Source organism: Asparagus officinalis, chromosome 3 (assembly GCF_001876935.1).
Source record: "Asparagus officinalis chromosome 3, Aspof.V1, whole genome shotgun sequence".
NCBI lineage: Eukaryota > Viridiplantae > Streptophyta > Magnoliopsida > Asparagales > Asparagaceae > Asparagus > Asparagus officinalis.
In genome coordinates this window covers 71,613,846-71,639,557 of record NC_033796.1, presented here as the reverse complement: position 1 = coordinate 71,639,557, position 25,712 = coordinate 71,613,846, and the positions used below count along the sequence as shown (strand labels likewise).

Below are 25,712 nucleotides of genomic sequence, written 5' to 3'. Positions count from 1 at the left end.
AACATACCAGTATCATATATTCACACACACACACACACGTGTGTGTGTGTGTCACACGTGTGTGTGTGTGTGTGTGTTATAAACTTATAAGTATATATATATTCATAACTATATATATTAATACTTATATCATATATATCACACTCCCTTTAAAAGCACGAGTTCAGAAAAATCTTTTGGTAGACAAAAATACCCTTTGAATTCAAATATTACCATTAAGTAAGAGTAAGTTGATAAATTGATGAATTCTTATTGGATATATGTAGTATGAAGATAAGGATACAGTTTAAATTAAAATATAAATTTAAACAAAATTATTAAATGCTAAATTTACAAATGTCTACAAAATAAAGGGTGTATATGCAAAAACTAAATAAATTAATAAGACAAATAATGTCTACCCCAAAGGTCAAACGCGGGAACAACGTATACCTACAAATGTACATAATGTGGATGGAATATTTACAAAATCCACCAAACAAATTAAAGAGACAAAAGTCATTCTCAAATTTCAAAAAATAAAAGAAAAATTAAAGAAAATAAAAAATCATACTCCCTTTAAAAGCACGAGTTTAGGAAAAGCTTTCCATAGTCAAAATTACTCTGTACTATTTTAAATATTTTATTTAAGTTATAATCTATACTAATCATACTTATATCCTATCCTAATACCCCATGAACTATCTATAGCTCAACAATTTAAATAAGATTAATAAAATATATGAAACATCTCTGTAGTACCAGTTTATTACATGAAGTATTATAAAAAAACAAAAAGTTTTAAAAATTAGACAAAACACTCTTAAAAGTTTAAAATTATACAAAATAAAAAGATGAAAAATTAGAACTTGGCAAAGAAAAGAGTAATTGTGTGATATTCTTTCATTAAGATATATAAATATAACTTACAATTTAAGGTTTACTATCCTTTTCAGTATCTGAAAATAGTCAAATTGATACTTGTAAAAAATAGTAATAATAACAGATTAAAAATATCTAGTTAAATAATAAAAATTAAAAAATATATATGATAAATTAAAAATTAATGTTATTGTATAAATTAAAGTAACTGCATATAATTTTACCAATATGTTAGAATAGCAAAAATACATAAGTATCATTAATTGATAGAAGACTAAATCACAAAAAAACTGATAAAAGACTATAATATATGTAAAACCCCGATAATTTTTGAATGATATATTAATTTGAGATTAATTATGATATATTGATATTTAGTATGATAAATATTATTTAATGGTATATGAGTATAATACAATGTGTTTTGAGTATGAACGAGTTCATACATGAGAGAGAAAAGAGTCGAAACATGCACAATGGCCAAACTCATGAAAAACTAGAAATACCCAGTCCGATCGACCGCCACGTATATATATATATATATGAGTTTTTTTATATTTTTCCTAGTTTTCCTAAGAACCCTAACAGCCACCAAACCTCCTAAACACTAGTTTGATTTTTTGGAGAAGATTGGAGGCTTTCGAGCGGGATTTTTCTTGGTTTTTGGCTTTTGGAGTGAAGATCTCTTCCAACCTTGCTTCTAAAATGTTTTTCGACAATCTCAGGCGAGTATCATCTCTGCTAATCCCCCTCTCAGTTTTCACAACGTTTTTAAAGAGATTTAAACATGTTTTGTAGAACCTAAACGACTAGATTATGAATAAAAGACAACTCTTTTGTATTATATGTATAAAGATTAGGTCTTTTCATGCTAAAAAGATTGAGAACGAATTTTACAGATGTAATTAAGATTTGAAGATGATTTTAAAATGTGGTTAATCTAAAGAAAGAAGTTTGATCATCGTTTTGAGCTTTTATGCATGTTTTAGGGTTTTGAATATAAATCTAATGCATAAAATCATGGTTATATATGTTGATTTTGATTCCAGATATTTATATCTGCTATAACATGTTAGTATGCAAGATTCATAAAGTTTTTACCATATTTGAATTAAAAAAAACACGACGTGAACACGACACATGACAATCTGGAGAAAAGTGAAAATCTGGCTCACGGTCGACCGCCACGGTCGACCGCGTGCAGGACAGAGACTTGGGTAGCCTATGGAACCCGTCGCGGTCGACCGCCAGTCTGATGTTGGCATGTGTATTGTTTTGGTTTGATTTTGGTTTGTCGAACGCTTCTCTCGACCTTGTGATGATTAACTATAATGTTAAGACTTGTTAAACACCTGGGATGATGGTGAACTTCAGATGTGGACACACACACCGAGATATGTGCACTTATGCTTAGTTTGTGTTGAATTAACACATTTTTGTCACAAGTTAAATTTGATAAATACACATGACTAGTATTTGATCTTTCAGGTATCCGAAAATAGGGAGATAAAACCTATTTACCGCGGAATGATTGAATAAGAGTATTACAATTGTATCGTTATTACATGTATCCGGAATAGGGAGATAATAAATCCTATTACCGCAGAGCGATTGAGTAAGAGCATTACAAGAGTATCGTTATAGCACAATATTATGCACACATAGATATTTGATCAGTTATAAGTTTTACTTCCATGATAGATTACCCGCGAGTAGGGTATTTCCTTTGAGATTTTGGCACACCCGTTATGCACAGCAGTTATATTCGTTTTGGTTTGGTTGACATCCTCTTATATTAGAGCAGGCTACTCGATGTAATTCGAGATGAGGTATTTATTCTTTATGTTGGAGATTTGAGTATGTTTCCTTGACTATTTGTTTTTCATTCATAGAGAGCTATATGAATGATTTGATATATGTAAGTACTGACTCTATTTTCTTATATAATCCTACCCCTTCACCTGGGAAGAGGTAGTGATGATCTCGCTAGCGCTTTGATGCTCGTTGTTTCTCCTCTTTCAGGCAACGAGTCTGGCGCACTGAGAGTCGCAAGTTGATGGGACTTCTTAGTTGTCCATTTAGCTACTTATTATACTTTGTAGTTATTATAGAACTCCACATGTAATTGATTATTTTCAGACTCTAGATTGGTATTTTAGTTTAGAGTTGAAAGCTTTTGTGAGACTTTGTTTATTTGACTCATTGTATTTGAGATCCATTTATACTCGGAGATATTTCTATTCTATTTCAGTTGGGCTCATTATTGATATTTCTTATGCTTCTTCTATGTATATCTAGTGTTGCCTATTTCTATTTTTTCCTGTTTGTACCTTCACATATTTATTGTTTACACTAAAGAGATAGTGATTGTGATGGTAAAACATGTCGTAGCATGATGGTTGGTGCTTGGCAGGTTTAATAATCCGGGTTTCATCTGGGACTGCAGCCTTGTGTGAACCCTGGGGCATCACAGTTGGTATCAGAGCTCTAGTTCCAATATCCTTAGGATTATCCATGTGTCATATTGTGGAGTTAGGATAGAGTTTTCTAGGGATCATGTATATAGTCCGCTAGGAATCCTTAGTATGAGTGAGAACGAACTATAAATGTACACAGAAAATCTAAAAAAAAATTTATGAACTATTTGCTTTGATTAATAAAGCATGCTATGAGGAATATGTGATACGATATACTTATTGGTATATGTTATATGCTTCATGTTTGAGATCCTATTTACTGCGTAATAAGCTTTATTTTGGATTTATAGATGTCAGGAAGAGGTCGTGGACGCCGAGTTACTCGTGCTCAGGGAGTTGTGCAGTATGATAGGGAGCCCGAGCCATAGCAGGCTCCACAGTACTTAGTGGATCTCATAGCAACATTAACAACTCGTTTGGCGGCTATTGAGGAACAGCTAGCAGATCAGGTTCGACATGAGACTTCCGTTCGTAAGGAGACACCCGTTCAGGAGTCATCCATTCGGGAGGAGATACCAGAGAGGATACCAGCAGTTACACCACTACCCCCAGTAGATGACGAAATTGTTGATCAGAAGGCTTGGCTTCGTTTGGTAGAGAGGTATCAGAAGTTGAAAGTGTTTACGGTGAAAGTTGCTGTCTTCATTGCTATCGAATCTATTACAACTTTAGTCATTACAATAAACTCGAATGAAATAAAAAGTTGATCTTTTTATAAGATATCCTTACACAATGAAAATAAAATAAGTTTACAACTTTGTCAAACAAACGCAGAGATCGTTTATCGGTCTTCTGCTTGCGTGGGTGTCTTTGCCTGTGCCAGGGTTTATCCGTGGACCACCGTCGATCAGATCTGATTACTAAAAAAATCAGGCAGAGCTTCGTTGATTCGCGAAGGAATCAAAAAACCGTAGCGCTTATCTCGGCAACGGCGAGATAATTGCTCTTCTTAAGATTATCGCAACGGGATAATCTTAAGGAACGAACCCGGGGAACTGCAGATCTGAAGAGTTTCTCTCTCTCTTACGTTGAAGAACTCGATCCGATCTCTCCTCCTCCTCTCTGAAATCCGTGCACCTTCAGTCTTCAATCCGGCAGGGCTTCTCCTAATCTCCAAAATTCCAGATCTGAAAAAATGAGGACACTTCTGCGTTAAAACCACCTAAAAGGCCACTTCTGCGTTGGAGACACCCCAGGGTGTCTCAAACTGGGCCGAGGCACCCTAGGGTGTCTCGGGTGGGTCGAGATACCTCGGGGTGTCTCATTCAAGCTGAGACGCCGTGTTATGCCTGTTTGATTGTTTCCGCCGTAAATTCTTTGTCCGAACTCAGATTTGAGTGATTCAAAGTGCGTTGGAAAGCCGACGAGGCGTTCTATAAGCTCCAATGATTAAATCATCCGCGGAATAAATGAGACACGAAGGGTATTTCACCGTTTGTGAACGATACGAGGTTCCCGACCGGTTCATATCTTCATCATTCCGAAGTTCCGTTGTTTCACGTAGTTCGTCGATTTACTTCAAGCATTCACCGACATCAATCAAGATTTTGTGAACCAGATGGTGACGTTCATCGTCATTTCTTAACACTGAGCTGTTCGTGGAGACCTATAGGTAATTTTCGATGCCTACAGATACCCCCTCCAAAGCATTCTAGACTCGTTTCTTTTGTAGAAGAGGCTGGAATACTTTGGATGTGATTGGTCCAATCTTCAGTTGGCGTGAAGGACCTGTAGTTAGCTTCGATTCTTGACTCCTTTGATTTTCAATCTACTCGATGCTTTGATGAATAGCTGAAATCCTTCCGGCGCTGCGTTTTGTTGGCCTTCTTGTTTTGATGATGTTTAACAAACAATTTACTTCTAATGTTGTTTGTCTAGTGTTTGTATTTTCATATTTATTCTAGGCAAACAATGAGTTGGAGGATGGATGGATTGCGCCATAACGATCACATCAAATGGAGGTTGGCGGAATATCGGTATGAAGCTATGCAAATTCAAGTTGAAGATCCAAGTTCAAGCTTCATCCATAAGTATACCAAGTTGAGCTCATTGAAGACCTTCATCAAGCTTGGGTATATAGTTTATAATGCTTGTAGTTTAGGTTTTATATAATGTGTGTTAATTCTATAAGCTCAAATATACACACACATATATATTTGTGATTTTCATAAATATAGGTGTTTTTATGAAAAATATGTTTTGGAATATATATACATCATAAACATCTTTTATTATGTCCATACAAATATTTTACAAAGTTTCAAAACTTGGTTTATTATGTCCATACAAATATTTTACAAAGTTTCAAAACTTGGTTTATGTCAAAACATCAAAATTCAAGTATCTCATGTTTACATGTTTTGGACATTTTTGTAATATGACAAGTTTTCACAAATGATAAGTGAAATTCCAAAAATTCCTTTTGTAACATGTTCATCAACATGTTTATAAATATTTTCCAAAGTTTTATATTTTTTGGAATTTATTTGTTATTTTTAAAGGCACTTTAAAAATCAGATTTTCAGCATGAATAGTGTATGTGCATGTTTATAAGTCGACTTATAAACCCTGACAAGTCGACTTATGAACTCCTCTAGAAAGTGCATTTTCTCCTCTGCTAAGTCGACTTATAAAGCAAGGCAAGTCGACTTATAGTAAGTCGACTTATACAAGTCGACTTATGAAGTGTTGCACAGTTATGTATTTTCAACCAGTTTATAAAATAAATTATTTCTCTCAAATAGGAAGTGATATTTAAGAAATTCTTTCTCTAAAATGTTCATATACATTTTTAGAAACTTCTCACAAAATTTTATAATTTTTAGAGTTGATTTACTATTTTTAATTGATTTTACAAAACTAGATACGCAAAATTTCAGACTCTGCCGAAAACCTGTACTGTCTGTTAAGTCGACTTGAAATCGACTTATAAGCTGAAAATTTGGCTGTAACGGCTAGTTATAAGTCGACTTATCACTGTAGCAAGTCGACTTATTACTGCATAACGGCTAGTTTTTCAGACTCCTTGTTTTTCGGGGTTTGGTCCTTTTGCTGGGTTTTTCTTATGTTTTGGGGTCTCCTATATATACCCCCTTATACCCAGCTCTATAATTATCTAAGAAGAGTTTTAAAGAGAGTTTTAAACAAGTTTTAAAGGAGATTATAAGTTTGTTTAGTTTGGGATTTGTGTTTACGAAGGAGGAAGCTCACGTTGTCAATTGAGGGATTCATCCTCAATCTTCTTCATCCTCTCTTTGTGTTTATAGAGAAGTTTTCCTAACTCTATTCTCTAGCAATTCGTTTTTATTTTCATATTATCATTTATTGCTAGTTTGTTAATTGAGTTAGATTTTATTTATACTCATTTTATCACACACACCCTATTTGAGCTTGTAGCATTTCATACATTATATATTGGGATTTTATCACACACACCCTGACTTGCTGACCCTGACCTCGACCCTACTGTCATGGCTGCTGCTAGTTTGGATCCCTACCCTACTAAGCTCCTGCTGGTGCACTACGACACTCTGATGCCTTGTGTCCCACCTTGCGACAGTTAAAGCATATCCCCTGAAACTTGCGCTGATGATGTGCCCTCTGATCCTGCTGGGGTCCCCTCTTATGAGGGCCATGCTGCTGATGATGATGTCCTGACAAGGGCCTCTTGTTCTTCCCCTTGTCTCCAATCTGTCCTGTCTTAGTCTTTCCCTCCTTATCCTTCTGAAACATAGCTGTCTCATTCTCCTGTGAGGTGGCTGCCTCAGCTACCTCCCGGACTGAATAGAACTTCCTTGAGATGAGGTATCGGCGAAGATTAGGACGAAGCCCTGCTAGGAACATCTGAGCCTGACACTCTCCTGTCTGCCACATCCCCGTGAAATGCAGCAACTCCATGAACTTGCTCTCAAACTCTGCAACTGACATGTCCCCCTGAGTCAAACGGGACAACTCAAATTCCTTCCCAGTTCGTGCTGCAGAAGAAACATACTATGCATCAAAGAAGTAAACAAAATCCTCCTAAGTGAGGATCATCCGCCGCTCTAATGGAAACTGGAATCGGTACCATCTCCCGGCATCCCCCTTCAGACTATATGATGCCAGTCTTTGCTTCTGAACTGAGTCTACATTGAGTATGTCTAGGACATTACTCACATCCTCCTTCCACTTGTGGGCTACAAGTGGGTCTGAAGAGCCCTGGAACTCCGGTGCTCTCATCTTTTGGTACCTCTCTACCAAGCGGAGCCAAGCCTCCTGCTCCGTGGCTCTATCCGGTACCGCTGGTGGAAAAGCTGTGGGTACTACCTCTGGGTCTCTCTCTTTAATTGGGACGGCTGGTATCCCCTGTGATGGAACTACTGGAGGTAGTGGTGGTGTCGGTGGCGCGATATGACTCACCACAAGCTCCTCAATCGCTGCCATCCTAGCTACGATAGGAGCCATGAGATCAATGAGGTACTGGGGAGCCTGCTGCGGCTCAGGTGGTGCCTGCTCCTGCTCGGGTGGAGCCTGTTGTGGCTCAGGTAGAGCCTGCTGGGGCTCTGCCTGAGCGGCTCTACGAGTATGGGGTCTGCAACGTCCTGCCATTTCTCTCTGATCATAAGAAAATAAAAGTTCATGAGTCAAAGTAGACATATATACATACATAATTTATCACAATACGATTTTCACACCATATAGTATTCACACATATACTTTAAACAAATATAGTTGTCACAAAAAAAAAAATTCTCAAAATTTTGAGATATACGCATATACCATCCTCACTCATACTAGGAAATCCTTAGCGGACTCTATACATGAATCCTAAGAAACTCTAACCTAGCTCCACGACTCGACACAGGATAATCCTAAGGATACTGGAACTAGAGCTCTAATACCAACTGTGACGCCCCTGGGTTCACACAAGGCTGCAGTCCGAGGTGAAACCAGGAATGTCAAACCTGTCATGCACCACACCGTACAATAACATGTTTCACCATCACAATTACTACCTCTCTAGTGGAATCAACAACAGGTGTAGGTACAAAACAAGTAAAAGATTTTACAATAAGTACATGATGAAATGATAGATCTCGGATTAATACATCTCATCAATCAAATCAGCCGGAATACATAGCCAATGTCTAAAATGAATAATAACAGTCTGGAGATCTCAACATGTCTCACAATACAAAACATCTGATACATGAAACAAGGCACACAACCTTTACAACTCTAGAATATAAATCTCTCAAGTCTAAAAATGTCTCAAGTGGAGTACAAAATGAAATACATCTAATAAGAGGATAAACAAGCGCTAATAAAAAAAAATCTCCATCAACCTGCGACTCTCCGGGATCTGAGCTTGTTACCTAAAAGGGGGAGGGATAACGAGCGTCAAAGCGCTACAGAGCAACATCACAACCAACCCCAAGGGATAGGGCTCGTTATATATGAAAATACAGTTAATACATAAAAATATAAAATCATTTATACTAACAATAGTGGGTTTTAGTACTTAGGAAATTACAACACGAGCATAGGTACGTCGAGCGAAATAATCCAAATAAGGAAACCCTCATGTATATACCTTGTATCTCAAATTGTAAATCCCTAAATACTAAACCCGAGGTTTAACACAAGAAACAATAAAGAAAAGAAAACAAACCCATCTCTACCAATATAATTTAAACATGTCAAAGCTACAATAAATGTCATGTCCAGCCTAGGTAGCTATCATGTCCCAGCCTCATATAATATGTCGTGTTCCAAACTCGGTTAAGCAACATACTCAAGGTTTAGCAATTATCCAACATAAGACTGTAATGGATTATTGTCCAACACGAGGACTTTAATGGATTATAGTCCAACACGAGGACTGTGTATATGAACCATGGAATACTAATAGTAAAGGTATACATATTCTACTCTTGTACATGCCTCGCTGTACAGCTCTAAGCTTGTGTCAGAAAAGTCATCTTACATGTGTAAATGAAATCATAAATACTGCAATTTAATATCCGATAAACAAGGCAACTTCTCATATTCAAAAATGATAAATAGTACCCTCGATTTTATATGAACACTGTATGAAAGTACAAGCACAGTAGGTGATCAAGCAGAAACACAAACATAATAGGAAAACCTTCGATGAGTCGACTCATAATCAGCTATGAGTCGACTCATGACTCATGGGTCGACTCATAAACTGACGAGTCGACTCAGCAGACACTTATGAATAACAGGAATTGACTTCGTGAGTCGACTCATGATAGTCATGGGTCGACTCAACCTGATGAGTCGACTCATGATGAGTCATGAGTCGACTCACGAGATGAAAACTAGATATTTCACAACTGCAACTCGTCATCTCGTTCCATACTTCCACTACACTGATTTACATTTCCATAACTATCAATTCTAAACTATGAGACAGTGAAAGAAATTCACATCTAGCATGAGAAACGAACACTTGCATGTTAGATCTAACATTTAACCCCTAAACATGAAAGAGAGCATTTAAACAAATAAAACTTATATTTTCATTTCTTTAAATAAATTCCCAGATCTGGGTTTTCATCAAAAACTCGTTGGTGGGGATTTTAAAATCTGAAACACATAATTTCTAGCATTTACACTAATAAGAACATTGATTTATACTTGAAAATAAGTCTTAGGCTCAATAAAACTCATAAAAAACATTTATAAACTGATAAAAACATGGGAGAGAGATTGGGCGAGATGCTACTCACCTCAAATGTGTTAAAGAATGATTCCCCTCGTTGCAAACCACAAGGAACTGCTAAAATCCCCCGAAAATCTCCTAAAAACGCCCAAAAAGGAACTAGGGTTTTGAGGGGGATAGAAGGCTAGGGTTTTTCTGGGGAGAACTGATAAAAAGAGGTGTTTTCGGTTTGAGGAGAATATATATTAACAGTTAAAACCCGACCCAAAACCCAAACAAAACAGATCCACAAAATCCAGAAAACCCTCGATGAGTCGACTCATGACTGTCATGAGTCGACTCATGACTCATGGGTCGACTCATAAGATAATAAGTCGACTCAGCAGAGACTTTTGACAATGGGAGTTGATATCATGAGTCGACTCATGACAGTCATGGGTCGACTCATGAGCTGAAAACTGAGTTCTTCGACTCTGATGCTTATGATTTGCAAATTTGCAAACTCAACCTCATAACTGATGCATATATACATTCTCATAAGCTCAAAATGCTAGATTTCATGCACAACCATGTCATAAAGATATTTATCATAAATAAATATTATTTTTCACTAATAATCACATATATAAATTATCAAAATCTACGGGGTCTTACAGTTCCTTCAGTTGACTGATGAACTTTGTCAGTCGACTAAAAACATGCATAGTGTCTAGTTTGAATAAAAAATTTAATTTTTAAAGTGCTTTTAAAAATAGAAAATAAATTCCAAAAATTATAAAACTTGGAAAAATGTTTATAAACATGAATATAAACATGTTACAAAAGAAATTTTTAAATATAATTTCCCATTTGTGAAAACTCGTTATTTTGCAAAATCAGTCTAAAATACGATTACAAAATTAGTCTAAAATACAAAATCTCAACACACTTGAAATTTTCTCAAACAAGCTTGCGCATTCTTGAGATTTTATAAAATGAATTAATTGACTTTTAGAACTGATATAAAATAGTATAATCTGGTCTTTAATCTGTAAACACATATTTTGCAAACTTTCAAAAATATGAAAATGGTAAACATGATTTCATCGATTTGAAATCGTTAAAACTTGATTTTGATAAAATCATTTTCAGCATGTATAAACATGAAACAATTTTGTGTGTATATGACTATATCCATTTGTTTCATATTTATGTTGCTAAACTTAAAAGCAATAAAACAAAAACAAAATGTGTGTATAATTTGAGCTCTTAAGCATAACACATAAAGTAAACTCCTAAGCTAAATGATATACCCGAGCTAAATGATCTCGTGACAGTTGATCTTGGGTAATCCTCTTCTTCATAGTATAGATGAAGCAATAATGTGTCTTGGACTTGAATTGCATCGTGCTTCATTCAATCCTCTTCTTCATAGTATAGATGAAGCAATAATGTGTCTTGGACTTGAATTGCATCGTGCTTCATTCCAATATTCCTTCCAACCTCCTTTGAATATCATCATGAACGCGCAAATCCATCCAACCTCCAACTGTAGGATATTTATGTAGAATACCTAACAAGCAAATACAAATACTCTACAAACGATGTCAGGAATTATTTTTTAATCAACAAAAGTAGATTAGATAGTATGCACATAAATATGAGACCTAATAATGTGTCCTAATTAGGACTGGTTCACCACTTATGAAGCTATTGATGGTGGAGTTGTTCTTATGAGGAACAACACTTCATGCAAGACTGTTGGCAAAGGAACAATTCGGAATTAGATGCATGATGGAGTCATCAGGACTTTAACAGATGTTAGGCATGTTCTAGGTTTAAGGAAGAATCTCATCTCTTTGTGCACTCTTGATAGCATTGGGTGTAATTTTGCAAGTGAACGTGGAGTTTTTAGGGTTACAAAAGGCTCTTTGGTGGTTATGAAAGGAAAGAAGATCGACAACTTGTATGTTTTGTAGGATTCTACCATTACCGGCTCAGCTACAATTGTATCATCAATGTCAGGGGTTGATACTACCAGATTATGGCATATTAGATTTGTTCATATGAGTGAGCGTGGATTGACCGAGTTGACTAAGAAGGGTCATTTATGTGGACAGAATACAAAAAAAATGGGATTTTTTGAGCATTACATCTTTGGGAAGCAATAAAGAGTCAGCTTCAGTACAACAATGTATCAGACTAAATGTACTTTGAGTTATATCCATTCAAATCTTTAGGGACCTTCTCAAGTTGCCTCGAGGGGTGATAGTTCCAGATATTTATTGACCTTCATTGATGACTACTCTAGAAAGTTTTGGGTCTACTTTATGAGACATAAAGATGATGTGTTTGTGACTTTCCATTGATGACTACTCTAGAAAGTTTTGGGTCTACTTTATGAGACATAAAGATGATGTGTTTGTGACTTTTCAAACAGTGAAAGTATTTGATTGAGAAGCAGACTGGGAGGCTGATTAAGAGGCTTAGAACTACTAATGGCCTTGAGTTTTGTGGAGGAGAGTTTAATGAGTTCTATAAGAAGGAGGGAATCATTGGATATCGTACAGTCCCTCGCACGCTACAATAGAATGGAGTGGCAGAACGAATGAATATAACCTTATTGGAGAAAGCTCGTTGTATGATATTCAATGCAGGTTTAGGGAAGGAATATAGGGCAAAAGCAGTGAATACAGCTTGTTACTTAGTGAATCGGTCGCCATTTACTGCTACTAGTTGTAAAATTTCAGAGGAGGTTTGGTCCAGTAAGCCTGCGAATTATTCTAATCTTTGACGCCCCTATTTTTATACATGGTTGCAGTCCAAGGTGAACCTAGAAATATCAAATCTGCCATGCACCCACACTGTGCAACAACACGTTTTACCATCACAGTAATATCTCTCTAGTGGAATCAATAACAAGTGTAGGTACAAAACAGACAAAATAAGAGAAATAGATGCAATGGACATGACATAGAAAGAAATATCTAATAAATATGATTATGTCCCAATTTGAGTAAAATGAAATACAACTGATGTTTGAAATAAATGTGAAATATCTCAATACATAAGAGTTAACTTGATACGGGTATATCTTCTCTTTGGAACTTAGCAATCCTCATGGGAGCTTAAGGATAGATGATTTTCATGGTAACTTGAGAATAGATGGGTAAAATAATACAGTGGAATGCAGGTTGAAGCGTGGAACGAGTTGACGAATCGAAGAATCGAAGCATCCAGTGTTTAGCTCGTGAGTCGACTCATACATGTATATGAGTCGACTCATCAGGTTGAGTCGACTCATGCCTGTCATGAGTCGACTCACAAAATCCAGCCGTTTTGTCAAAAGTTTCTGACGAGTCGACTCACCTCATCATGAGTTGACTCACTTGGCATGAGTCGACTCATGCATGTTTATTAGTCGACTCATCGATGGTTTCCTGGTTCGTTTGGGTTTTTGTTTGCACGAATTCCTATAGGGTTTGGGCTTGATTATTTACCACTTTACTACCCACGTTGTTACACCTATATAAGGGATTGTTTTAGGGTTTTAAAAAATGAAGAAATCAATCAAGAGAGATTAGATTGTATTTGAGAATTAGGAGAGATTATTCTTCAATTCTAGTGAGATTGTGATAGATTGTAAACTATTTTATTCTCATAATCTAGAGAAGGTATTTTCCTTCGCCACCACTAAATTGTGTGTTCTTGTTATTTTCTTCTCAAACCACCTTTGATAATTCTGTGATCAAAGGTGCTCCCACGGTGACTCGTATCAAGTTGGTATCAGAGCGATCAGATCCTATGAAGGAGGCATCCTGTGTATGGTCCTGACTCAATCGCAATATAAGAAACTAGGCGAGATTCTTATTTTATTGGAAGGAGTCTAGAAATTAAGGAAGAAGAAGATGACTGAAGGAGATAGTTCAGCGAGGCAAGATGGATTAGAGAAATAGATGGAGATAATGAGTTCGACTCTCACATAGCTCATCAATATCTTCCAAGAAAAGGACAAAAAGGAGGAATCTTCTTCGAAAGGCAAGAAGAAACTTATAAAGTCTGATGGAGAAGGTGAGGAATCTGATTCTGATAGAGAGGCTGAGATTGTCAAAACTATTCCGTATCAAGGGGGTAAGGGTTCTTACTAGAATTTGAAGATAGACTTCAAGGTAGAGATTCCTGTTATGATGGGAGTGTCAACATCGAGAGGCTTGATGATTGGATCGAGCGGATGGAGACATATTTTACCCTCTACGGATATTTATCCAAGGAGAAGCTTATGTTCACGACTTTGAAGCTTTCGGCGCATGCATTGACATGGTGGAAATCCTATTGCAAGCAGGAACGGAAGGCGGTGTCGTGTAACAAATTCAAAGAGCTACTGATGAAGCAGTTCTACCCAGTAGGGTTTCTTGAGAAGCGTTGGTATAAGTGGTACGGATTGCGCTAAAGGTTCAACCATACCATTTAAAAATATACGACGGAGTTCTAGCAGCATGCGCTAGTTCTCAACATCGCGACTGAGGAATATTCCATTTTTATGAAGTATATGGTGGGTCTAAATGAATATATCCAAAAAGAGATGAAGTTGTTGACAGTCGAGTCCATGGCAGAAGTGAGTGTGAAGGCCATTGCCATTAAGGGCAGGCAAAAGAAGGGCAATACAGTCGAGTCCATGGCAGAAGTGAGTGTGAAGGCCATTGCCATTAAGGGCAGGCAAAAGAAGGGCAATGAAATGAAGGAAGACTCCAAACAGATGGGAGGCGAGTCTAGTGGCTCTCAGCCTAAGGAAAAGAAGAAGAAGGGTGATCCGAGGAAGGTGGGATTGCATGCAATCACTACAAACAGATAGGGCATGTAGCTGATCATTGCTGGGAGAAGTATCCTCATCTGAAGCCAAAAGAATTAAAGAAAAAGGAGAAGAAGAAGGCATATGTAGTAGCTCAGGATCTGAAGGAAGTTCCTGGGATGACAAAACCCAATAGCAGTCTCAACCTTATGGCGGGAAAGCAGATCACGACTGAGGACGAAGACCCGAGTGAGCAGCTCTTTGTTTTGAAATTACAGGTTAAGACCAGCTTGGTTGATGCCATAGTGGATCCAATGAGCCAAAAAAATTTGATATCTGAGGCCTTGGTTCAGAAGCTGGGATTGAAGATGGTTAAACATCCGAAACCCTATCCTTTAGGGTGGATTTAGAAGGAGGCGGGATTGAGTGTGGTCAACCAATGCACTTTCAGATTTGCATTCCACGAGTCGTATATTGACAAGGTCACATGCGACGTTGTTCCGTAGGATGTTTGCCAAGTAATACCAGATAATCCTTATTTATGGGATAGGTTTGCGATCTAGGATAGGTGAGCTCAGAAGTATATGTTCACCAAAGATGGTGATCAATTCATCTTTCGTTCAGCATCTCTTCCACAAAAGACGAGTTTGGTGACAGTGACTCAGGCGAAGAGGCTAGTGAATGCGAGCAAGAGGTTTGTATTGTTAGTCATTAGGCCTTATGAGGAGCAGCTGAGTAGGGTGTGCTTGACTACCTTAAGCAAGTTTCAGGAGGGAGATCTTTACAGGTTGAAGGCCAAGTACATGGACTTGTTTTTGGAGATCACGGGACTACCACCACGACGGGGTATGGAGCATGAGATTATGTTGATCGACAAGGGTTCTTTGCCGAATATAGGTCTATACCGCACATCTGTAGAGGAGTCTAAGGAGATCAAGAGGCAGGTTTAGGGGTTTTTGGAGACAGGAGTGATTGTGCCGAGTTGTTCCCCTTGCGGGTCACCAATGTTGTTAATGCCCAAAAAGGATGAGGGCTAGCGCATGTGCGTGGATTACCGAGCGCTCAACAAGATAACCATCAAGATGCCCAAAAAGGATGAGGGCTAGCGCATGTGCGTGGATTACCGAGCGCTCAACAAGATAACCATCAAGAATCGATACCCATTACCTCAGATTGATGATCTTATGGACTAGTTGGAAGGAGCGAGGTTTTTCACAATGTTGGATTTTAAGTCTGATTACCATCAGGTGAGGATTCAGAAGGATGACACTTGGAAGACTATGTTCAAGACCAAGCAGGGCCTATTCGAGTGGTTGGTGATGCCGTTTGGATTGTGCAACACTCCAGCTACCTTTATGAGACTTATGAATGATTTGTTGCGACCCTTTATAGAGGATTTTATGATAGTTTACCTCGATGATATATTGGTGTACAACAAAACCTGGGAGGAGCATCTTGTTCATATCGAGAAGGTGTTTGAAGTGCTGTATAACGGATAGTTGAAGCTTAATGGGAAGAAGTGCAAATTCAGGAAGGACGAGTTGATGTATCTCAGGTTCATCATCGAGAAAGGCCAGCGGAGGATAGGACCAGGCAAGGTGGCGGTGATCACAAAGTGGCCGACACCTAGGACAGTGACGGAGGTGAGAAGCTTCATGGGGGCTTGCCAGTATTTGCGCAAGTTTATTCGACATTTCTCGACTTATGCGGCACCTGTGCATAGCCTTACGAAGGCGAAAGTTCAATTTGAGTGAGGGAGGACACATGAGGAAGCTTTTCAGTTATTAAAGAGGAAGATCTCGGAGGCACCGGTATTGGCATTGCTGAGGACACATGAGGAAGCTTTTCAGTTATTAAAGAGGAAGATCTCGGAGGCACCGGTATTGGCATTGCTGAATTTACAGAGGAGCTTCGAGGTAGAGACCGACGCTTCTAGTTATGCTATGGGTGCTATGTTGATTCAGGATGGAAAGCCAGTGGAGTACTATTCAGAAATGTTTACGGGTGCTATTCAGAACTACCCTACCTACGACAAGGAGTTTTATGCACTTTATCAAGCAATCAAGCAATGGCGGGTGTATTTGTTAGGAAAAGAGGTGGTTGTGCACTCAGATCACAAGCCATTGGAATTTTTACATACCCAGATGAAGCTATAGCGAGCACGGCACATGAAGTGGATGTCCTATTTGATAGCGTTCAATAGCATCATTAGGTACAAGAAGGGAACGACGAACAAGTTAGCCGATATGTTATCTCGCCCACCCATGAGAGCTCTCTTGGTGGCAGCGTGCATTCAGCCCTTGGTTCCTTTGGTGTATGTACAGATGTACACATCCAGCCGAGATTTCAGTAGTGTGTTCGAACAGGCGAAGGCTGGTCGAAAGGGGAGTATGAGATTGGTGCAGATGGTTTGTTGTATCGAGGGACGTTAGTATGCATTCCGGAGGATGGCGACCGATTGCAGTGGATTCGAGAAGCCCATACATCATGTGTGCAAGGTTATTTTGGGATTCAGAAGACGCTTCTCAATCTACGGCGTCATGTCTTTTGGCCGAAGATGTTAGAGGATGTCACTAAGTATGTTGGAGGGTGTAAGCTATGTTGCATATTGAAGCCTTCTAATAGGAAAAGGGTAGTGTATCTACAATTGCCGGTACCGTCGAGACCGTGGGAGAGTATTTCTATGGATTTCTTAGGAGGATTACTAACGACTAAGCGCGGGAATGATTATTTGTTCATTGTGGTGGACTGGTTCAGCAAGATGGTCATCTTGATTCCTTGTAAGAAGACCATGGCAGGAGTGGGTGCGGCGCAATTGTTCTTTGAGCATGTGTGGAAGCACTTTGGGTTACCGAATTCGATTATTTCAGATTAAGATAACCGGTTTCTCAAACACTTTTGGGATTCTTTGTAGAGCTTGATGGACACTAGGTTGAAAAAGAGAATGGCCTTTCATCCACAAACCGACGGACAAACAGAGGTAGTTAATCGGACTATGGTACATATGTTAAGAGGATACAATTCCAAGCATCCCAAGACTTGGGATGAGAGCTTACCATATCTCCAGTTTGCATTTAATCAGGCTATTCATGGATCTTTGGGAAAGTCACTGTTTGAGACTTGTTATGGATTTTTACCTCCGAGTCCGTTTGATCTCATGTTTTCCAGTGAAGCTACGACCAACAGCAAGGAAGGGAGTGAGAAACAACATGCTCAGTGATTTCTGGAGAAGATTGCACATATTCATGCCACGGTTGAAGTTCAATTGAAGAAATCACAAGCCAAGTACAAGGCGAAGTATGATCAGCATCGGGTTCCTTGTAACTTTGGCATAGGCGACATGGTATGGCTGAAATTAAGTAAGGAGAGGCTAAAGGGAGAAGGAAAGAAGTTGAAACCTATACGTTATGGTCCATTTCGGATTCTCGATCAGATTGGTGACAACACCTTCAGGCTGGATTTGCCACCTTACTTAGGCATGTATTCGGTGATCAATGTCGAGTACTGAAAGTTGTTCGAGCCTCCATTGCTGGATGATGAAGGTGACAACAAGGTGATCTTGCCGCATGTTGAAGACTTGTGGTTTGATAGCAAGGAGCCGCTGAAGGAAGATTGCATTTTGGAGCGGAAGACGACCATGACGAGGCGGGGGATGAAGGAGTCGTTTCTCATTGGACGTCAAGGTCAGGTTCCTAGCAAGGCTAAGTGGTTCAATAAGGAAGGAGGAGCTCGCGAATTTCCTCTGGTGAAGTTCTAACTTGAATGAGACTTCAAGTTCCTAAAGGGGGGAGACATGATACGGGTGTATCTTCTCTTTGGAACTTCGAGATCCTCATGGGAGCTTGAGGATGGATAATTCTTTCCTTCTCGATGATAACTTAACAATATAGTGGAACGCAGGTTGAAGCGTGAAACGAGACGGCGAATCGAAGATTCGAAGCATCTAGTTTTTAGCCCGTGAGTCGACTCATATATGTACATAAGTCGACTCATCAGGTTGAGTCGACTCATGCCTGTCATGAGTCAACTCACGAAACCCAACCGTTTTGTTAAAAGTTTCTGACGAGTCGACTCACCTCATCATGAGTCGACTCACTTGGCATGAGTCGACTCATGTATATTTATGAGTCGACTCATCGATGGTTTCCTGGTTCGTTTGGATTTCTATTTGCACAAATTCCTGTAGAGTTTAGGCTTGGTTATTTACCATTTTGCCATCCATATTGTTACACCTATATAAGGGATTGTTTTAGGGTTTTAAAAAAAGGGAGAAAGTAATCAAGAGAGATTAAATTGTATTTGAGAATTGAGAGAGATTATTCTTTAATTCTAGTGAGATTATGACAGATTGTAAACTATTTTATTCTCATAATCTAGAGAAGGTATTTTCCTTCGTCACCACAGAATTGTTCTTGTGTTCTTATTATTTTCTTCTCAACCCACCTTTAATAATTCCGCGATTAAATGTGCTCGTACGGGGACTCGTATCACAACTAAAAATAGTACTAAGGCACACAGCCTTTACAAAATAAAACAAAACTCTAAATGTCTAAAAGTAAACATTAAACTACAGTGGAGCATCAACTATTACAAATAAGTGACGGTGACTATGCTATGAATCTGTTAACCTACGACTCTCGGAACACTGATCTCCTGCCTTGAAAGAAGGGAAAACAAAAAGGAAAATAACAATAGCATCAGAGTGCTTTAGCAAGATCATCTCCATGCGCCCCCAGGGGAAGGGCTACTAAATGTGATGGAGGCTCTATCTATTATGCATAATCTACCTAAATTATTTACCATGTATCCAAATGAGATTAATATTTAGAATTCCATAACAAGAGACATAGTACGTCGAGTAAAATAATCCAAACAAGGAAACCCTCATGTATATATCATATGTCTGAAATTGTGAATCGCTAAATATCAATTCCAAACTAAGAATAAAAGATAAAGGAAAACAATATAGAATAGTAAAGTGGCTACAATATCATAAATATCAACCATATAACTCGCGCTACCCTGGGGTAGATGATTTGGATACAAGAACTAAATCTCTTGTAACTCCCAAACGCGAAGTAATTCGGTCACAATATAACTCAACGATGAATCATATTCATAAATGACTTCTGCCAAAGACTCAAGCTATCGGATATATCACAATAAAATATCTCGTAAGGCTTTATAACTCATTGCATTATCATACTGAATAGACTACCTAATCATGCATCCTAAATATGTACACGGCTCATTAGTCTCATTGCATCACCATGCGGGACGGACTACCACATCCGGTATCCTAGAAGTACAATTCTCTAGCCTTATCGCATCCCCGTGTGGGACGGACTACCAAATCAGGTATCCTAAAATCACGACTCAATGGCCTATACTAACGGAATATCAACGAACTATCCCAAGTAGTACTAAGTTATGCTCATCAACGATATCCATACAAGCATGTATATTATAATTAATTGTTCACTCAAACATGATCGAAACAATTATTGCAATAATCCTCTTCAGGATATCCATGTACCCATGGTTGCACACGTGTATTGTCGTATGGCTCGAATCCCATGTTCATAATTAAACGTGCAAGAAAAATTATTGCAAACAAAACAAGGTGTCGGTCAACCGCTCTAAAGCATCAGTCGACCGACAGCAAACATACACAAAATGCCCTAGCGACGCAATCAGTCGACTGATCTCTTGGGATCGGTCGACCTATTACACTATCTCAGGTTTTCTCAGGTTTTTGTGTTTTGTAACTTGTCTCCAAAACAAAATTTTGTTAGCATGCAAAGCAAAACATGGTTTAAACTTTCGTAATTACTTAACAAAGGTTAACTTAACGTGATTAAGACTCTTGAATTAAACTAATTATGGTTTAACATCCTAATTAACCAAAATTTTCGAATAAAATACATATTTCCCCAACATGATTAATAAACAAAGATCAATTCTAATTATTCCACAAATATAGATTTGTTTAAATAAGATCTCATCACCTATGTATCATAAACTTAGGGTTTAAACATCTTAATTAGCAAAAATTCATTTGAAAAATTAAACTAGGGTTTTTAAACCATATAAAACATTAATTTACAAATTTAATACAATCCTACTGATCATGGTTAACTATTCTTATTAAACAGAGATTAAATTTACATATCTTTTCATTAGTTTTAGATTTAACATCACAAACTAGGTTTTATCACATCCAATTAAACTTTAAGCAGTAGATTAATCAATTAAACACATTAAACCATGCGTTACTATAGGGAAAGGTTTAGAGGAAGATGATTTTGCCTCAAACGCTGTGTTGAAACTCCCAAACACACGTGCGTGCAAGATCCTCCTCACCAAGGTCATGAATCCTATCATCTTCTCGACAAATGCCTCAAGAAAACTCCCAGAAACTCACAATCTAGGGTTAGGGTTTGAGAGGGAAGGTGTCTATTGATATATCACGTGAAAGATGATTAAAAGAGGTTTAAAACAAGTATATATACTTAGGTATACAACTGGGCTCAAAGCCAAACAAAACCAACCCAAAAACGAAACCTACTGGAGCTCTAGAAGCCCGTCGGTCGACTGACCGCTAGGCATGTCAATCGATCGGGTGCCATCGGTCGACCGATAGGCCTAGGCCGGTGAACCGACCATAACGCAAATTGACTTATAGGTTTTGTGTCTATGCATGGTTTTGTGTATATTTACATCGTTGGCTTATAAAAATACATTGAATCGATCTCAAATTGATTTCTAACATACTCAATCATTAATGAATGATATTTATCATAATATTACTCATTTATTATTATTATTTACTATATATCAAAAATTATAGGTTTCACATTCACACCCCCCCTAAAAGAATTTTATCCCCGAAATTCTACAATCGTGTCTTAGAGATTAATAATACAAGAAAAGCACATTGAGTGGACAAGACAAAGAAACCCTCACATACACATCTCGTGCCATCAATCTCTAGATATGAAACACAAGCGGTATTTACATCTAACACTCTGGAATGCAAGTATTCCCACTTAACCTCTAACTAAGCGGAACTAGTACGTCGGGCAAAAAATCCAAACAAGGAATCACCCCTGTATATACCATGTGTTCTGAATGATTAGGAGCTAAGTGTTAATACCCCCATTCCAGCGTTAAATATAAATACGACTATACAAATAACATATGCAATTCATAACTAACATTTTACCTATTCAAACATGTGCGGGTAGTCGTGACGCATATCCTCTTCGAGCTCCCAAGAAGCCTCCTCAGCTCCTTTCCAGTTCCATTGCACTTTCACTAAAGGAATCACCTTATTTCTAAGTCTCTTTTCCTCTCTAGCAAGAATGCGAACTGGAGCCTCAATAGTGGTCAAATCATCATGAATCTCAACCTCCAGTGTGTCCAACACTCGTTGTTGCTCCTCATCACGTAAATGCTTCTTGAGAATCAAAACATAAAAAACATCATGTATGCTCGACATTGATGCTAGAAGATCTAGCCGATATGAAATGGCTCTAATACGTTCCACAATCCAGAATGAACCAATATATCTCGTGGCAAGCTTTCCCCATCTACCAAATCCCTGAACTCCCTTCATCGGCGATACTTTCAATAAAACATGGTCCCCAACCTAGAACTCTAGTGGTCATAACCTCTGGTCTGTGTAGCTCTTCTACCGACTCTATGCTGCAAGAATATTCTCTCCAATTATTGCTAACTTCTCTGTATTCTATCTCACGAGCTACGGCCCAAGTAACAAGCTATCCTTCGATTCTGCCCAACAAATCGGGGATCTATAAGGCATTCCGTATAACACCTCATACGGTGCCATACCTATAGTCACTTGATAACTGTTATTATAAGCAAACTCAATCAAAGGGATGTGATCCTCCCAACTTCCCTGGAAATTGATAATACATGCCCGCAACATGTCCTTCAATACTTGGTTGGCTCTTTTTGTTTGTCCATCTGTCTGTGGATGGAAAATATTATTGTACGATAGCTAGCTACCGAAAGAATTCTGGAAGCTCTTTTAGAAATGTGAAGTGAAGACTGAGCTTGATCTGATACAATCGTCTCTGGAACTCTATGTAGTCTAAAGATCTCCCGGATGAAAATCCTTGCATAAGTCTCCGCCGTATAAGTTGTCTTCCTTGGTATAAAATGCTCTGACTTTGTCCATCGGTCTACAATCACCCAAATTGAATTATTCCCTTTAATAGATCTCGGTAAGCCTATAATAAAATCTATGGAAATAACTTCTCACTTCCACTCGGGAATGGGTAAAGGTTGTAGGATTCCCACGGGTCTCTGATGTTCTACCTTCACTTGTTGGCAGGTAAAGTACTTCGATACATACTCCACGATATCCCTATGCATGTCACTCCATCAAAAATATCTCTTCAGGTCCTTATACATTTTGGTTGTGCCTGGATGCACTGTGTACCTGGTACGATGCGCCTCATCAAGTAAGTCCTTCTTTAGCGGTGTATTATTTGGTATCACTAATTGGCCTTTCATTCGAAGACTTACATCTGCTCCCATGGCCCAATTAGCCATGGGCTCTTTGGAAATCTCCTCCTTTCGGGTTTGAATCCAAGAGTCCTCCAATTGAGTTCTGACCACTCTATCTGTCGAAGATGGTTGCACGGCTAAAGTTCCTAAAAATGCGCTGCTCCCGCCTATCTCTTGTTTGCATCGAAAGTTGTTTTCATTACTGAATCTATTACACATTTATCAATTACAGATTTAAAGTAAAATTAGTCTTTTTATAAGACTTTCTTACACAATAAAAATAAGAAAAATACAACTCTCTTCAACAACACACAGAGGATATTTATCGCCCGCTGCTTGCGTGGCATCTTTGCCAGTGCCATGGGCGTGTTAGTCTGTGGACCACTGCGGATCAGATTCGGTTGACAAAATAAAAATTCAATGTTCTTGCTTCACAAAGAAAACAATCGCAGGAGTAATAATCTCAACCAAGTGAGATTACGACTCTTCTCGAGATCAAAACCAAGTTTGATCCAGAGAAAAGGGGAAATAGCCTTAGATCTCTCAAACTCTCTTCTTTATGCTAAAGAACTTTGCTAAGATCTACTAGCCTCTCTGAAATTCATGATTCACTCTTCGTAGGGACATCACCTCGTCTAAATTTTAGATCCCCTGCGTATAGGACCCTAGGCTTGTATTTATAGCTTCGGATGCAGCATTTTTAGATAAGAATTGATGATTTGACCTTATCTTTAGTTAACAACCGCTTAACCATATTTAGAGATGATATCAACTAATTAGAGAGGCTCTGGAATGAAAGAATCCAGAGAAAACTATCAAAAAATACATTTTAAGCATTTCTGGGCGCGAGCTACCATATGGTGGCTTGGAACTATACGAGCCACCCAATGGTGGCTCGGCCTTAGCCGAGCCACCTAGCCTTGGACGAGTTAATGAGTGCGTAGGCCACTTGGAGGTGGCCGGTGAATGTGCGGCCCACTTGGAGGTGGCCAGTGATTGCGCGGGCTACTTGGAGGTCGTTGACGAGTGCACGTGCCACTTGGAGGTGGCTGACAAGTGCGCGGGCCACTTAGAAGTGGCTGATGAGCGCACGGGCCACTTGGAGATGACTGATGAGCACGCGGGCCACTTAGAGGTGGTTGATGAGCGCACGGGAAACTTGGAAGTGGCTGATGAGCGTGTGAGCAATTGGAGGTGGCTGACGAGTGCGTAGGTCACTTATAGGTGGTTGATGAGTGCACAGGCCACTTGGAGGTGGCTGATGAGTGCTCGGGCCACTTGGAGATGGCTGACGAGTGCGCAGGCCACTTGAAGGTGGTTGATGAGCGCACGGGGCACTTGGAGGTGGCTGATGAGCGCGCTTTCCCTTGTTTTGCTGTTCTGGTGGCTTGTTACTACGTCATCAATGGTTCACCGCTTTTTTTTTCGATGGCTCGTTGCCACGTTGTCTGACGGTTCGTCGCTCAACGGCTCGTCATCAAGAGCTGTGTTTAGGGACCTATAGGTAATTTTTGACGCCTACAGATACCCCTCCAAAGTGTTTCAGTCTCATTCTTTTATAGAGGAGCCTAGAATACTTTGGATATGATACGCCCAATCTTCAATTCGTTGACTTCTTCAACTTTTAATCTATTCAGTATTTTGTCGAATAGGTAAAAAAAATTTAGTGCTGTGTTTATCGTCTGGCCGTGTTGAAATCTTGAACAGAGACTGGCGTGTTGATATCTGAATTAGCTCGTGTCGTTGAATCGATGTTGATTTGATCATCTTCATCGGGAGTTTATATCTGAATCGTGGTTGATCTCCTAGGGGATTATCATTTGACCTATAATTGATCTAAGTCTTGTTTCGATGAAACTATCAATTTGTTGGTTGGTGCTGACCTTCATGGCAACGGGTTGACCCGTGTTGACCTTCATTACAACATGTGGATCGGTGTTTGACCTTCTCCATAACACGTTGACTGGCGTGAACACAGTTTATACTCACACGTGAACTGGAGTCTACACAGTTTAAGCTCTTAAGGTGTTGGAGTGGGGAGGACCAGTTTATACTCGTATACTCCTGCAAGTTCGAGTCACGAGACCAACTGGTGAATGTGATGTGTTAGTGACTTTTGTACCTTATTACGATTACTCATTCTATTTAGAATAAATAACCTGAAAGTACCCTAGAGCGGGGGTGAATAGGGTTATTGCTAATCTTATTAGATATTAATGCTGATTAAAATTAATTAACAAATATATCTTAACAATGATGATATTCAATAAGATATATGTAAGGATATATATGCAAAGGGGAAAATAAAATAAGAAACAATATAAACAAATAGTTGACACAAAGAGTAATCCAAACACAATAATATGATCACGGAGTATGGATCTTCCGTCCTACGTCTCCGCTC

At 38.7% G+C, this 25,712-nt stretch overlaps 1 protein-coding gene across 1 annotated transcript; it reads right to left on the bottom strand.

Annotated features, from left to right (window-relative positions):
• On the bottom strand, positions 21,999-22,391 carry LOC109835272. Its single transcript, XM_020403254.1, has one exon. It carries the CDS (start codon positions 22,389-22,391, stop codon positions 21,999-22,001), a length of 393 nt encoding a protein of 130 aa, XP_020258843.1.

Coding starts and splice junctions, on each gene's coding strand:
- LOC109835272 (XM_020403254.1), bottom strand. CDS start 22,391: ATGAAGGGAGTTCAGGGATTTGGTAGATGGGGAAAGCTTGCCACGAGA.